General features: G+C 36.2%; 1 protein-coding gene and 1 long non-coding RNA gene across 8 annotated transcripts in view; one reads left to right on the forward strand and one right to left on the reverse strand.

Annotated features, from left to right (window-relative positions):
• The window catches only part of KLHL7 (kelch like family member 7), an 80,037-nt gene extending 70,842 nt beyond the window's left edge, over nt 1-9,195 (forward strand). For all 7 annotated transcript variants that reach the window (XM_036877561.2, XM_036877568.2, XM_057504580.1 and 4 more), the window contains 4 exons: nt 2,883-3,123; nt 5,048-5,249; nt 6,728-6,825; nt 7,792-9,195. In XM_036877561.2, the coding sequence (XP_036733456.1) occupies nt 2,883-3,123; nt 5,048-5,249; nt 6,728-6,825; nt 7,792-8,075 (825 nt within the window). In that variant the 3' untranslated portion in view covers nt 8,076-9,195. The remainder of the gene's footprint in view (nt 1-2,882; nt 3,124-5,047; nt 5,250-6,727; nt 6,826-7,791) is intronic.
• The window catches only part of LOC118908354 (uncharacterized), a 71,817-nt gene that overhangs the window by 55,138 nt on the left and 2,324 nt on the right, over nt 1-14,355 (reverse strand). Inside the window, exon 2 of the long non-coding RNA XR_008998511.1 lies at nt 14,195-14,332. This is a non-coding gene — a long non-coding RNA (uncharacterized LOC118908354). The remainder of the gene's footprint in view (nt 1-14,194; nt 14,333-14,355) is intronic.

The following is a 14,355-nucleotide window of genomic DNA, read 5'->3' on the forward strand; positions in this document are numbered from 1 at the left end:
TCCATCCCTTGACTTTTAGTCTGTACATGTCTTTGGGTTTGAGGTGAGTTTCTTGTAAGCAGCATATAGATGGGTCTTGCTTTTTTATCCATTCTATTACTCTGTGTCTTTTGATTGGTGCATTCATTCCATTAACATTGAGGCTGACTATTGAAAGATATGTACTTATTGCCATTGCAGGCTTTAAATTCGTGGTTACCAAAGGTTCAAGGTTAGCCTCTTTAGTATCTTACTGCCTAACTTAGCTCGCTTATTGAGCTGTTATATACACTGTCTGGAGATTCTTTTCTTCCCTACCTACTTATTCCTCCTCCTCGATTCTTCATATGTTGGGTGTTTTGTGCTGTGCTCTTTCTAGGAGTGCTCCCATCTGGAGCAGTCCCTGTAAGATGTTCTGTAGAGGTGGTTTGTGGGAAGCAAATTCCCTCAGCTTTTGTGTGTCTGGGAATTGTTTAATCCCACCATCATATTTGAATGATAGTCGTGCTGGATACAGTATCCTTGGTTCAAGGCCCTTCTGTTTCATTGCATTAAATATATCATGCCATTCTCTTCTGGCCTGTAGGGTTTCTGTTGAGAAGTCTGACATTAGCCTGATGGGTTTTCCTTTATAAGTGACCTTTTTCTCTCTAGCTGCCTTTAAAACTTTCCTTGTCCTTGATCTTTGCCATTTTAATTATTATGTGTTTTGGTGTTGTCCTCCTTGGATCCTTTCTGTTGGGGGTTCTGTGTATTTCCGTGGTCTGTTCAATTATTTCCTCCCCCAGTTTGGGTAAGTTTCCAGCAATTATTTCTTCCAAGATACTTTCCATCCCTTTTCCTCTCTATTCTTCTTCTCGTACCCCTATAATACGGATATTATTCCTTTTGGATTGGTCACACAGTTCTCTTAACATTGTTTCATTCCTGTAGATCCTTTTATCTCTCTCTATGTCAGCTTCTATGCATTCCTGTTCTCTGGTTTCAATTCCATCAATGGCCTCTTGCATCCTATCCATTCTGCTTATAAACCCTTCCAGAGTTTGTTTCATTTCTGTAATCTCCTTTCTGGCATCTGTGATATCCCTCCGGACTTCATCCCATTTCTCTTGCGTATTTCTCTGCATCTCTGTCACCATGTTTATGATTCTTATTTTGAATTCTTTTTCAGGAAGACTGGTTAGGTCTGTCTCCTTCTCTGGTGGTGTCTCTGTGATCTTTGTCTGCCTGTAGTTTTGCCTTTTCATGGTGATAGGAATAGTTTGCAGAGCTGGGACGAGTGATGGCTGGAAGAACTTCCCTTCTTGTTGGGGGCCCTCCTCTCCTGGGAGAACAGCGACCTCTAGTGGCTTGTGCTGGGTAGCTACGTGCAGACAGGGCTTCTGCTTCCTGCCCAGCTTCTATGGAGTTTGTCTCTACTGTTGCTGTGGGCGTGTCCTGGCTCGGGCTGCTGCTCCAAAGTGGTGGAATTGTGTTGGAGGAGGAGCGGCCGGGAGGCTATTTATCCCCGTAAGGAGCCTCTGTGCTCCCTGCAGCCCAGGGGATTAGGGTGCCCAGAGATCTCTGGATTCCCTACCTCTGGATTAAGTGTCCCACCCTTTCCCTTTAAGACTTCCAAAAAGCACCCGCCTAAACAAAATAACGACCACAAAAAAAAGAAAAAATTTTAAAAATTAAAAAAATAATTAATTAAAAATGGCCGTTCGTTTTTCTTTATTCTCCGGCGCCAGCCTCAGGCGTCTGCTCACCGTTCTTGCTGCCCTGTTTCCCTAGTATCCAGGGCCCCGCGCATGCACTGTGTCTGCGCTCTGGTCCAGATGGCGGGGGCTGGGTGTTCGGCAGTCCTGGGCTCCATCTCCCTCCCGCTCTGCCTATTCTTCTCCTGCCGGGAGCTGGGGGGATGGGCGCTCGGGTCTCGCCAGGCCGGGTCTTGTATCTTACCCCCTTTACGAGGCACTGGGTTCTCGCAGGTGTGGATATGGTCTGGATGTTGTCCTGTGTCCTCTGGTCTTTATTCTAGGAAGAGTTGTCTTTGTTATATTTTCATAGATATATGTGGTTTTGGGAGGAGATTTCCGCTGCTCTACTCACGCCGCCATCTTGGCTCCAAGCTCCCATATGTCCTTTTGAATCTGAGAAGTTGTATTCTTTGGGTATATTCCAAGGAGTGGGATTCCAGGGTCAAATGGTATTTCTATTTTTAATTTTTTGAGGACCTCCATATTGCTTTCCACAATGGTTGAGCTAGCTTACATTCCCACCAGCAGTGTAGAGGGGTTCCCCTTTCTCCGCGTCCTCGCCAGCATTTGTTGTTCTTAGTCTTTTCAATGCTGGCCATCCTTACTGGTGTAAGGTGATATCTCATTGTGGTTTTAATTTGTATTTCCCTGATTTTTAGTGATGTGGAGCATCTTTTTCATGTGTCTGTTGGCCATCTGAATTTCTTCTTTGGAAAACTGTCTCTTCATAGCCGCTGCCCATCCATTGATTCTTTATATCATTCAATATACATCTGGCAGGGAAGGGATGGAGATATTTACATCTGAAAAGAACTTTTTCTAAATAACAAAGCTACTTTAGAATTTTCTTATATTATTAGCCTCAATAATAGAAGATATAGAAGACTGGGTGGTGGTGATGCATCCAAATGTATTAAAGCTTATTATATATCCAGAAAAGAACCAAAATAGCCACATCTTCCTCTTGCCCTCTGCCCCAGCTAACCAACATTCTAGAGAAATCACACAAGGTTAAATTAGAGTAGTCTCAAGCCAAACATTTTTATATGTACTGTAGTAAATTAACACATTCTTATATTTTGTATTTTCTCAACTGTATCCTTGCTTCATCCATTCAGCTATATTTTTCCATTATTGAAAGCTTTCTGTCCTTTGCTATTACAGGATTATAGCTGGACAGATATCCGTTGCCCCTTTGAAAAACGAAGAGATGCAGCATGTGTGTTTTGGGACAATGTAGTGTACATTTTGGGTGGCTCTCAGCTTTTCCCCATAAAACGAATGGACTGCTATAATGTTGTGAAGGATAGCTGGTATTCCAAACTGGGCCCTCCAACACCTCGAGACAGTCTTGCTGCCTGTGCTGCAGAAGGTAAAATTTATACATCTGGAGGCTCCGAAGTTGGTAAGAATTTAGTCAGTATTCTTGTTTGGGGGAAGTGCTTTAAAGCCAAGTATCTTGACTTTCATATTTAAATAAACAATTTGTGTTATTTGTCCAGGTACTTTTTGACATAATTTAAATGTATATCTGTCACATTTTAGAGCCCATTTCCCTGAAAGTTTGCCTTACTTCTTGATAAGTCATTCATTTATAAGGACCTCAACTTCCTAGGTTATGTTAATTGTCCACTTTTTGTTGTAATGAAGCTTTCATCAACATCATCTGGATTTAGTTTAGATTATTTGTTTTGGATACTAATATTATTTGCCTTTAAGATTTCAGAATTCAGCTTACTCATAGACCCTTTAAGACCTCTTTACTACATTCAAGCTTTTAAAATCTGTATTATCTTTGCTTTCTTTGTATCAGAAAAAAGTAGAATGATCTTTCTTTTTCAATTTATTCTTTAACTTTCTAATATAAGATTGCTAGTAGTTATACACTTATTGGTCATAACAGGGTGTAAAAACTTTTCTCATTGATGGATAATTTGTTAGTGTCCAGTAGTGGTCTTTTCCTAAATGAATTAATTTTTCTAATGAATAATCTAGCTGCAGAATAGACATGAAATAGTTTTTCATGCTTTCATTTTTTTCAAGTAATTTCTTTAGCTAAATAATCGGCTTATTTTCTTTGATGATTTTTATATTAGGCCAATTTTGGTCAGCATATTTATTTAAATTCTTACTCCTGCCCCCACTAGATGTCAAATACCAGAAAAGTTTTGATTTCCTAAACGTGACTTAAGAGGTGACCTTTCCCCTCTTTAATGACATTCTTCACAGAATGTCTAATATAGCATATTTCAAATACAGTAAATATTAAAGATAATAGAAGGCAATTGTTCTGTAGGTATTTTTATAGAAAATACAGTAGATAACTTTGTATCCTCAGCATTTACTAAGTCAGCTTTTTACCTAGTTTTTCATATCTGCTGTATACTATATATTTCCCATGTCAACCAACTGAATCTACTAAATTGAAAATGTTGAAAAAGCTAAAAAGAAGTTGTTGTTATTCATGACAGTTGCTTCTGGCATCTGTTACTCTCCAATCTCTGCTTCTCATAGACCTTGGTTGTGATTGACAATTATAAGGGTATTGTTGTTTTGTTACGATTGTTTTAAAGCATTAGGGAAGTCCAGAAGACTAGGAGATGAGAGGTAATTTGATAAAGTTCTAACTTCTTTTATCTTGGAAAAGAAAAAAAAGACTGATCTTTAATGATATCATTTCTAAAACTTTATAAATATGCAGAAGTTGTAAAACAGGATAAATGTTTTGCCATTAAAATGTATAATCAAAGCATACCAGAAACATATTAATAATGATACTTTGAGAGCATACTCAACAGAAGACCAGCATGACTTCAGGGCTTACCCACACCACTGAGAGTTATTCAGGAAGAATCGTTTTGTTAATGGTGCAGTGGCTGCTACAGAATATTAAATGTCCTGTTATGTCATCAATGAGTAGTTTTCATACTTTAAGGTATAGATTTACCATCTGTAAATAGCTATGCTTTTCCTCTCTGTATAAAATTTGAAGTTTGGATAATTCATGCCATGCATTACTGGACTTGAAGACCTTCCTACATATTTCTTATTTGATTTTTCTTTTGAAATCAAGCCAATTTCTTTTTCCAAAGTTAAATTACCATTACATAAGTCTTTCCAACAGATCATTTCTTGGATATTTTCCAAAGTCTATACAAAATATTAGCTTTTTCTTAAACTATTTCTACAATTTTTGTTGTTGATTGAGTGTGGAAAAGATTCTACAACTCTTAAGTTCCTCCCTCCAGTAACCAATGACTCATCTTTACAGTCAGCTCGCCCTAAGAGCACACATATATTAAGCATGAGGGTGCCCTTTTCTTTTACAGGAAACTCAGCTCTGTATTTATTTGAGTGCTATGATACAAGAACTGAAAGTTGGCACACAAAGCCCAGCATGCTGACTCAGCGCTGCAGCCACGGGATGGTGGAAGCCAATGGTCTGATCTATGTTTGTGGTGGAAGCTTAGGGAACAATGTTTCTGGACGAGTGCTGAATTCCTGTGAAGTTTATGATCCTGCCACAGAAACGTATGTATCTATTTAAAACTCTTATTTCACTGTTAACTATATTCTATAAACTCAGCAGAAGATGTCAAAAGGCAGAAGGAACCCCACAGAGGAATTTAGTTCTTGTAATAAGAATGTGCATATACTTGGGAACATACTAGGGCCAGGGGCATGTTTACAGCTTGGACCCTTCCTCTATACATTATAAAATAACTTCACCTCATACCCCATGGAAGCCCCTCTGTTCCTGCTTGTGCAATAAATGCCTATGAATAAGACAATTCTGACTGATTCATCAAACTCATAAAACATTTTTGAGAGGTAAGGAAATGTAGGGGACATTAAACTAATGAAATGGACACAGATATTCCGGTCAGAACTTCTGTTGGTGTTCACAAATGTCTAAAGAGAAAAGTCACTTTAAGTGCATTGTTCTTCACAAGAACAAATTATTGGGTACCACCTTAAAAATCACAAATTATGTGTATGGGAGTGTATGTAAACAGGGATTGAACCTCAGAAAAAAATAAATACAGTTGCCAATGTATATGGTGCTACTACCTGCAAATTATTGTTCTTCAACTCTTGTGTCTACATTTATATTCTCAATCCCATTATTTATAGTAGTGGCTGTGAACACAGCAACATGCTATTAAGTTATTAAATTTAACAGAATGGTAGTACTTTTGTTACTAGAGCTAGCTGAAGTTCTAAATGTGAATTTGAAGATGGATGTGTGAGTAGTAACAGATGCTACTAATTTGCTGATTGCTGTAGAGGCCCTGATAAATTTGTTTTACTTTTTCATATGTAAATATTAAGTGAAAGCAGACTCCAAGAAGGGACTAGCAGTTACCAAAGGGGAGGAGTGGGGGAGGGCAGGGGGAAGGAAGAAGGGGATTTAGGGGCATTACGATTAGTTCACATGGTGTAGGGGAGGTCACCGGGCAGACAGTGTAGCACAGACAAGTAGTGACTCTGTGGCATCTTACTGTACTGAGGGACAGTGACTGCAGTGGGGCAAGGGGGACTCAATAATGTGGGTGGACGTAGTAACCACATTGTTTTTCTTGTGAAACCTTTATAAGAGTGTGTATCAATGATACGTTAATAAAAAATTGTGAAGGTACATGTGACAATATTAGTGCTTTACATTATCTTCAGTTCTTCTCCTAGTTTTTGTTACTATTTTGCAAATTATTGTGATCTACAGGAAGCGATTTCTTCCAAAGACAGGGTAATAGTGTCAAGGGTTCCTTTATTTCTCATGTCCTTTCAGAATTCAAGGGAATAAAATCCATATTTACTCAACCTATGAACAAGTTACTCAAAACCATTGTTAAACTTTTATTTTCTAGCCTTTCAGACTTGTATGTGTGTGAACACACATAAGTGAGTGGTACATGCACACTTAATTGGGGTTACAAACCTTTCTTATAAATTAGTATAAGTGTTTTTAATTCCTGTGAACAAGTACACTAAAAACTTTTTTTTTCCAGATGGACTGAGCTGTGTCCAATGATTGAGGCCAGGAAGAATCATGGACTGGTATTTGTAAAAGACAAGATATTTGCTGTGGGTGGTCAGAACAGCTTAGGTATGTGATGTTAATCCCACTGTTCAATTTTCCCACTGAGTTTGCTCATATTTCCTTATCTTAAATTACTGAAATGTTTCTTAAAATCTAGATACAAACACTTACCACATGCATCATTATACTTATTTTTATAGTTCCTGAAAACTAAGATATTTCATAAAACATACCAGTATATTTAACATCCTTCCCTGTGAAATGTAGGTAATAGTCACCAGTCATTGTGACAGTCTCAGATTCCACACATTTCCAAATATTCTCTGGGGAATGATATCACAGCAGTTTGAGAACTATTAACAGAAACATTTTAACTTAAAAAACTTATAAAACTTTTAAATATTAATTTTAGGACTTATATCCAGGCTCTGGATGGCAGTTCCCTGAACATTTTTAAACATTGCATAAAAGTATCAATATTACTATTTTTAAGTGAGCAGAGGTGACCTTTTTTCCCTTTAATTTTGTACTAAAAATTCTTAAGTAATTGCTTTAAATAATGGAGAATCTGGACTGAATCTGTAGTTCTCAAACCTCTTTTTTGTCAGTACCTTTAAGCATTGCTTAAGTATAACAAATAACTTCTTTCCCTGCTCCTGTTTCTCTCCACTGCTGTTTTCTATAAACTGTTGAAAGACAAATGGCATGAAAGAAAAAAAGACATTTGAATAATTACAATCAAAGATAGTCAAAAGAAAAACTTCTTTATTTTTATATTTTGGTTTATCTTTCCAGAACAGATAGGACATTTTCAATTTGGTAGAATAAATATATATATGTATGTGTGTGTGTGTATATATATGATTCTAAAGGACAACAAATAAAAAGTTAGATTTCTGTCATGTTAATTAGGAGTAACAATGTGGGCATTTGTTGTAAAATTCTTACAGCTTTAGTGCCTGTTTGAAATGTTCATAATAAAATGTTGGAAAAATGCAAATAATTAAAGAGATCTGTTTTATTCTTTTGAAGGTGGCCTGGACAATGTAGAATATTATGATATTAAGTTAAATGAATGGAAGATGGTCTCACCAATGCCATGGAAGGGTGTGACAGTGAAGTGCGCTGCAGTTGGCTCTATAGTTTATGTCTTGGCTGGTTTTCAAGGTGTGGGTCGATTAGGACACATTCTTGAATATAATACTGAAACAGACAAATGGGTTGCCAACTCCAAAGTCCGAGCTTTTCCAGTAACAAGTTGTTTAATTTGTGTTGTTGATACTTGTGGAGCAAATGAAGAAACTCTTGAAACATGAAAAGTGAGTGGACGTCAAGACTCATCAGAGACTCAAAAATATGGCCACCAGTGCTTTGTTCCAACAGTTTGGTTGCAAAGTTTTAGTTTGGTGTTTTGTTTTTTTTAAGGGAAGTTTCAAGTAAAGTAGGTTCCCTATTAAGTAGATATTTCTTTTATATGGATTACTTTACTTCATTCAAAGACCATATTTCAGCTGGCCACATAACCAAGAACATATCTAGCAAGAAATAATTGAAAAATGATAAGCATTTGGTGAAAATCAGGATTCTTAAATGAATTTCACATCTGTATGATTATGGCAGAGTGGGGGATTGGCTCATCAGTGACACAGTCTCATTTTAGCCCTAGATTCTATTTTCATACATCATAGAAGTGCTGTGTAGTTGTTTTTGTACCTTCAAGAACTAAGAAATCATATGAATTGTAAGTCAAGACAGGCACCTCTAATGAGGCAGCTTAGTCTCAGATAATATTGCTTGTCTTCATTTGCTTAATTTAGTGCCAAATGTATTTCATTTTAGAAGCAAGCCAGAGTGAGTCAAGGCATACACACACATATTCTCTCACAAAACTTCATAAACACATTTTGGGACTTAAAAATATACCCAATACCTCATGAAATATATTCAATCTAATTAAATACGTTCCATCATTTTAACACAAAATGTCAATCTTAGCACCCATCATTAATATCACTGTTTTATCAGTGATTAAAAAATGATTATGCCTTTTCAGTTCTCACTGTTAAATAAAATACAATCGTAATAATTAACTAGCAAAAAATAGGCTATTTATAGCAAACTTCTAAGCTACTAGACACAACATCAGTGTTGACTTTGAACTTCTTCAGGATTAAAAAAGTACATGATTTCTTTAGCAGGACAAAGAGATATTTGACCCAGTTGTCTCTAAAAGTTTTGTAATAATTTGAGTTAAATATTTGTCATCTCGTATTAATTGTTTTATGGTCAATAAATCTTTTACAAACCCAACTATTCATTTTGCTTTCCTAGTAATAGTTTGCCCTTTTACATTATGGAATGTATGGAATGAGCCATTTCGCTGTCACCATCGATGTTTTTATCTGGTAATATTAAATATTTTTAACTTAAAATAGACTACCAAGTTTTATTCATTTTAAGTGTGTTAGGTAATGGTTGTTTTTAAGATTTATGAAACAATGTTTCTATTTTAATTTTCATTGTTTTCTTTACATGGGGGTTATAATATTAAAGTATTTAAATAAAAAAGGAATTCTAAAAACCATAATAATAGATATGTTTCTATTTGTAGGTATTTTTATGTACATAACAGCTTTACTGAGATTTAACTCATGTATCATACAATTCACCCATTTAAAGTGTACCATGCAATGGTCTTTAATATAGTCACAATTATGCAACCATCACCACAATTTTGGAATATTTTCATCACAAAAAAACACCCCATACTCATTAGCAGTCACTCCCCATTTTCCCCCTGTATTAGTTTCCTATGGCTCTTGACAAATTATCAAAAAGTTGGTGACTTAAAACAACAGGATTTCATTCTTTCACAGTTCAGGAAGCCAGAAGTCCTAAACCAAGGTGTTGGCAGGGTTGTTTCCTTCTGGAGGCCAAGGCAGGAACTGCCTATCCCTCTTCCCTAGCTGCTGGTGGTTACTGGCAATCCTAGGCACTCCTTGGTTTATAACATCCTTTCAATCACCACCTCTGTCTTCACATGGCCTTCCTCCCTGTGTGTTTCTCTCTGTCTTCATGTGGTGTTAATAAAGACAATATTCTCTGGGTTTGGTCCACCATTCCCTCTTTCCAATAGGACCTTATCTTAACTAATGACATTCTGCAAAGACCCTATTTCCAAATAAGATCACATTCTAAGTTCTGGGTGGATATAAATTTTGGGATTGTATTATTCAATCTAGTTACATCCACCAGACACTCCAGCCTTAGGTAACCATTAATCTTTCTCCAGATTTGCCTATTAACATTTTTATTGTGTTTTGAATTTTGTACTCCATTGGAAAGAAGTGTCCAGTTTAATTTTTTTGAGAGCAGAATATCAATTTATCAGATTCCAATATGGTTACATTGCTTAGTTCTATAGTCTTCCATATGGATTATGCAACAGTTTAAGATATTTTAAATAGACTAGCCTTTTCTTTAGATGGTATCAACTGACTAGAACACACTATAGTAAGTACATAGACAGGTTTGATGTAGACTATAATAAAGTAGGGTTTCTTTTTTCTTAGTAATCTTAGTAATTCCTAATTAGTGTCTGATTTCTGCCTTGGAAATAGTCTACAAAATTGTCAATGCCAGGATTGAGTAAAGGTACAATATATTGACAAGTACATTTTATGTTACTCCCTCCCCTGCAAAAAAATTTGTTATCCTATAAAATGCTTTACTTTCCTTTTAGTAGATACGTGATATGTTCATGTTAAATCCTTTGCAGTGACACTATTTTGATGACACAACGATTTACACTTTGGCAAATACTTGAACACAGAAGTTTAAAATCTTGAAAAAAAATTGTTGTTACAAAAAACAGTAATAAATTAATTGTGACCTAACTTTCAAAAACCTGATGTTTAGTCTCACAGAAAATTTTGAATCATGAAAATGAGCCATTTAGTAAATAATTACTCAGCCAACTAGTGTGTATTCCTTTTGCCTTATATATTGTTAATAGCAGAAATTTTAGACTTGCTGCGTAAGTCAGTGTAAAGGACATACTTGAAGGAAACTTTGTTTTTTAAGCATGGTACTATTAATACATACCAACTACTTCAGAAAATTCAGTATATTCCCAACATGGCACCAAACCATCTAAGTCCCAATAACTTGGTCATATGAAAGGACATTTTACAGGTTACATCATTCAACACTTGATAAATCCTTTAATTAAATATCCTCCTTTCTCTACCATTGCCTCAAAAGACTTAAAAGCTTCAATCTACTTTCATCTTCCTAAGTTTGCTCCTTTCCAAGGTGCCTACTTTGGAAGGAATAAAAATTAAAAATTTGCCCTTTCTCTTTACTATTGCCTCAAAAGACTTTTAAAAGCTTGAATCTACTTTTAAGTTCCTAACTTTCCACCTTCAAAGTAATTCAGACTACTTTGGGAGAAATAAAAATATGCTGGGAAATTGAAATGTTATCCTTACTGATTGGAAAGCTTTTTACTTTCTAGAACTTTAAGCCTCCTCCCATAACAAAGCTATAAAATGGTGTTCAAAATCTAGTTTATTCCTTAGGGAATTTACCTGACTTAATCTTCTAATCCTTTACCAAATTTGTTTCCACTGCCCATGCTTAATTTCCAAGAACACTTTTTTTTAATTGTTCTTCTATATGGTATGCTGTTCATTTTTCATGTTATTCTCTGAAGGTAGTTTAACATTTGTATACTCTTGGTGTTTGTTTCCTCTGATTCTTTTTCTGTTTGCTTTGCTCTTTTCCTGTTAAAGTCTTTTCTCAAATATCTGGTCCCTGGCTGTGTATTTATGTTTAAAAGGAGACATTAAAAATTTGATAATTTTTATGTACAAAGGCAGGCTTAAATTATTAGTGGACTTCATCATATGAGGGAATTGCCACCTATTTTTGGTGGGGACCAATGAGAGATCTGTAGATATATTTCTGGGATGTTGATTCTCCGAAAATAATTTTCCAAACCCTTGGGTGGGAGAGGGCAAGTTGGGAACAGGGAGACTATAAGCCTGGCTACAGGAATTCTGGAGCTCAGGCAAAGGGAACTAACCATTCAATAAGCATAGCTTAGTCCTTTTGTCAGCACCATAACTTGTCCTTGTGTGCCTGATGTTCTGGACTCTCGAAACCTCTCATTACCTTTTTTCAAGAAAAAAACATCTTCCATCAGGTAGGGATAATCACCTCACTGGGTGGACTTATACACCTCACAAGAATTTTCAAACAATCCCCCCTTCTGTGGTACCTGGTTGCTCTTAATTCCTAAGGAATTTTGGCTTTCTCTGGAGACATCAATGTCCACCTTACAGGCCTTTTTTCCTCTTCTTCAAATAATTTACTATTTACTTCTGGCATGTGCATTCAGTCTTCATAAATGTGGTTTGAGATTATGGTTATCTTACTAGTATAGTTAATGTGATGTTTTTGGTTGGTTTCCCTCTTACTGTGATAATTTTAAAAGGAAAGGGAGGCAGAAGTATTTTTACTCTGCCATCTTGAAACTAGAAATACCACTTCTATGACTCCACTCTCCTGATTTCCACTTAGCCCTTCCCTAATTGATTACTGAGTTCTGCATGCCTTATCCCTAGGCTCTCATTATCTCACACAGCACTCCATGTAGATGACCTGAGAATTCTGGCCTTACCCACTTCACCACCTTCACCAAGCACCATGCTTACCCTCATTTAAGCTTCAACCACTGCTAGTATTATTTTAGGTCTCTGATCCCAGAAAAGTCCTTACACATGTTGGCATTTGCATGGACAACAAGTCAGTGGCCCCAAAAGTAGGTTAATACAAGTGGATTGCTCAAAATAAGAATAATGGGAGTCAAGTTTATCAAAGAAGGAAGTCAAATATAGGAGGAAAGTAAAATGAGTCCTATTGATCTTGGGTTGGAATTGGAGGTGATTAGTATGGAACAGTTTTTAATATATAGATACAGAAATCTGTATTGATGTAAAACCATGTCTGTGTCTACACTATATATTTCCTAGCAATGCCTATGAGAGGGCTTGGGAGCAAAACATCACAATAGCAATGAGCAAAGTTAGAGCTCAGATTTTGGCTTCTAAGTACCAAAAGATTCAGGGCTTCTTGGAGAAACAGCTGACTCCAAGACTGGAGCAAGGAAAGTGTAAGATAAGCCTAGAGCATCTTTTGGGCTAGGAAGTGAAGAAGTGCTCAAAGAATCAAAGGATAAGTTAAAATGAAAAAGGAACATAAAGGGGCTCCCACTGGCCAAATTGGGGATGACTTGAGCAGCAAAATAAACAATGATAGTAACAGAATAACCCATTGAAAAAAATTAGAAGCCGTGAGTCTAAAGTGATAGGAATAAATAACTGAATGAACTAAAACTTTAGTGAAGAATGAGATTTTTACATACTTACAAAGTATCTCCCCACAAAATCTTTATTAATAACAAAGAAGAAAAAGGAATTTCACAGTGGAACAGCTTGGAAGGCACCATCTTAATCTGGTCATCAAAGTGAGTATCACAGGTAACAGAAGAAATTGAAATTGTGCACAATCTGATAGGTGCAATATGAAGACCACAGCATCATTTCTGTGATAATCCTGCCAAAGATGCATAATCTGAATTCAAATATCAGATAAACCTGCACTGAGGAGGAACTTCTACAAAATAACTAGCTGTAATCTTTAATAGTGTCAAAGTCATAAAAATCAAGGAAGGATGCAAGCAACATTTCAGAACAAAGGAGACTAAAGAAATGAAAAGGAAACAATGATTCTAAACTGTACCTTTTTATTTCAAGGACATTATTGGGACATTTAGCAAAACATGAATGGAATCTAAGGACTAAATAGTAATGCATCAATATTAAGGTCCTGATTTTGGTGATTTTATTGTGGTTATGAATGCCTTGTTTATAGGAATACGAGTATTTTCTGATGGGGTATCAAGTCTACAATATAGTCTCAAATAGTTCAGGAAAAGAGTTATTTGAACTACATTTGTAATTGTTCCATAGGTTTGTTTCAAAATAAATGAATTAAACTGATTTTTAAAAATAAACTAGGTTGCATCAGTTATTCCCAGTATCTATGTAGATTCTACTGTTCTCAAAATCCAAACAAAGTAGGTGCATGAGCAGGAGCAATTACCAATCCTAAACCACTAGAAACAAACCTGCAATCCAATGTCAGGTTTATTGATTCATTGCAACTAAGGAGACTGCACACCAGACGAACTGTAGGGTGTCTCACTTCGGAAAGAAAAGATACTGCAGGATTTGTGGGGAAGGTGGAATTCAGGAAAAATTTAAATGCAAGAGTTTTGATAGGTTTGTAACAAAGAAAAACTGAATTAAACTCCTGGGTTTAAAATTTAACACTAACTTGAAAATGAGTTCAAGAAGCCCCCAAAACTTACTGTTAACAGGTGGCAGTTTCTTTTTTGTTCTCTCTATTTTCTGAGTCTCAGGGTCAGAGAGAATGCAGAAAGATTATTTTGCAGAACGATGATTTTGAGAACGCAAGACATCCTGTCCCAGGTACTGTGGAGGAACTGCTAAGACAAACAAAAAGCAATTG

Source organism: Manis pentadactyla, chromosome 7 (genome assembly GCF_030020395.1).
Source record: "Manis pentadactyla isolate mManPen7 chromosome 7, mManPen7.hap1, whole genome shotgun sequence".
NCBI lineage: Eukaryota > Metazoa > Chordata > Mammalia > Pholidota > Manidae > Manis > Manis pentadactyla.